Source organism: Merops nubicus, unplaced genomic scaffold (assembly GCF_000691845.1).
Source record: "Merops nubicus isolate BGI_N331 unplaced genomic scaffold, ASM69184v1 scaffold4587, whole genome shotgun sequence".
NCBI classification, from domain to species: domain Eukaryota; kingdom Metazoa; phylum Chordata; class Aves; order Coraciiformes; family Meropidae; genus Merops; species Merops nubicus.
The window spans coordinates 1-1950 of NW_008618192.1; the positions used below are offsets into that span (position 1 = coordinate 1).

General features: G+C 50.4%; 1 protein-coding gene across 1 annotated transcript in view; it reads right to left on the reverse strand.

The window, feature by feature from the left end:
* Positions 1-1582: 1582 nt before the first annotated feature.
* Positions 1583-1950, reverse strand: part of CHAF1A (chromatin assembly factor 1, subunit A (p150)) — a gene marked incomplete at both ends in the record, with an annotated part of 10649 nt that continues 10281 nt past the window's right edge. Inside the window, 1 exon segment of the mRNA XM_008943352.1 lies at positions 1583-1950. This exon segment is cut by the window's right edge and continues 23 nt beyond it. Within this exon segment, the coding sequence (XP_008941600.1) occupies positions 1583-1950 (368 nt within the window).

The window sequence follows — 1950 nt, forward strand, 5'->3', positions numbered from 1 at the left end:
CCCCTCTCAACTGGAACCCTACAATGAAAATCTCCGACCTAGAACCTGGTCCCCACCCCCTCCAAGCTGTTCTAAGAGGAAAACATGTTAAATTTACAGCTTTCATTAAAGTCACAGTTCTCAGTGTTCCCCTCCCACGTGCCTGCAGGTGCTGCCCACTCCAACACCAAGTTCTCTCTCCACAGCTTACATAAAAACACCTTCACCCACACGAGTTCCTGCTGTGGGTTTCCTGGCAGAGCAACCCCTGCCAGGGGCACAGAACCCAACAGCTTGGACCTTCAGGTGGTTCCTGGCTCTCCTCAAGCTCCAGCTTCAAGAGGTGGATCTCTCAATCCCCAAATTGTGCTGATTCAGGCACAAAAGGCTTGTGGGACTCTGACACCTTCAATCTGAGCTGCACTGCACCTCAGGAGAGGAGTTTTAAGATGCTTTTGAGAGCTTTGAAGAATTCAGACCATCATGGAATTCTACCAAAAGCCTTTGTTTGGCTATTCCTGCCCATGTAGTTGGTTATGAGCAGAATTTCCAGTGGATGCCAAGCAGAGATTTTTTTATCTCTGCCTTTATTTAGTGTATGAGAAAAAAAAAACCCAAGCAGATGGAGTCTGGGGGCTGAACAGCTTCTCACAAGTCTCTGATCCCTATCAATACTTGAATGCAGAGATTTTTCAGGAGAAAACCCAAAGTGGGAAGGAAAGCATAACAAAACAAGTCTTCCCTGTGGCTTTTCTCCTCCACCCCCGGGGGGAGGGAAAAAACCCAGGGGACGAGGAATAAACCCCACCAGTGCAACCCCTGTCCTGCCTGTAGGTTTGGAGGCAAAGAGTTGATAACCCCAAGCTCCAGGAATTAAAGCCTCAGTGTGTGAGACATGACAGAGCACCACACAGCTAAACACCCATGGTGTTGTTTTTCAGTCACCCTTCTGGGTGATGAAGCTCTTTAAAAATCTGTGGTTACCCTGAGGAAAGCAGAAGCAAACCACTACAAAGCTTAGAGATGGAGTCACAACCACTCCAACTCCACCTCACTTCTTTCCTATGAATTAGGATGTGTTTAAACCAGCTCTTGAAACTCAGCTTTACAGGAAAGGAGAAGCAGAAGGCTTTCCAGACTATTATGGGTTGAGCAGCAGCAATTAGGAGGCACATTTAATCCATACACACGTGCTGACGTCAGTGCCCAGCTCAGGCTCCACATCTGGCAGCCACACACCCCCCTGTAAAAACCTGGCTGTGAATTCCACACAGCTGTAAATCCAAGGCCAAGCAGACACTCAGAAACTATTCACAGCTTGGATGCAACTGCTGCCAAACAGCAGAAAAATGGAAGAATTGCAGAGGAACACTTCGAATGGAACAGAGAGTCCAAGCTGGAGAAGCACGAAATAATCTGACTAAAGAGATGAGTTTCTTTTAACTCCTTTCTCCACAAAAATGGGTGTTTTTTGTGCAAAGGGCAATGTGTGTAGTGTAGTATTTTGGCTCTGCTCATCTGGGCTCATCTGGGAGGCACTGCAGGGTGCTCACCTGAGCCACAACAACATCCCAGTGGCTCTTACCCGGGGATGGGAACTCACCTGCTCAGCACCCCGAGGCCTCTTCATGAATTTTGTGATGGACATGCTCCCAGTGGCCTTCCTCTTCACTGCCAGGGGGGTGGCCTGCAGGACAGCCACCCCTGGCACGCTGCCCCCCTCCTCCTTCCCTGAAGAAGGGACCTGGGTGACGTAGTTCCACTGACAAGGGACAGGGAGATGCTCCTGATCAAAACTCTTCAGCACCTCCGAGTGGACGTACCAGCACATCCTGTACTCGGGTCTCTTCTCGTACACAGAGTTCTCTGAAATGATTCTCTTTAGCCTGGCTTTGGAGGGGACCCCAGCGTCCTCCCCCACGGGGGTCTGTGGCCGGGAGGGGTGGGGAGGGGTGGTGGGGCTCCCGTCGC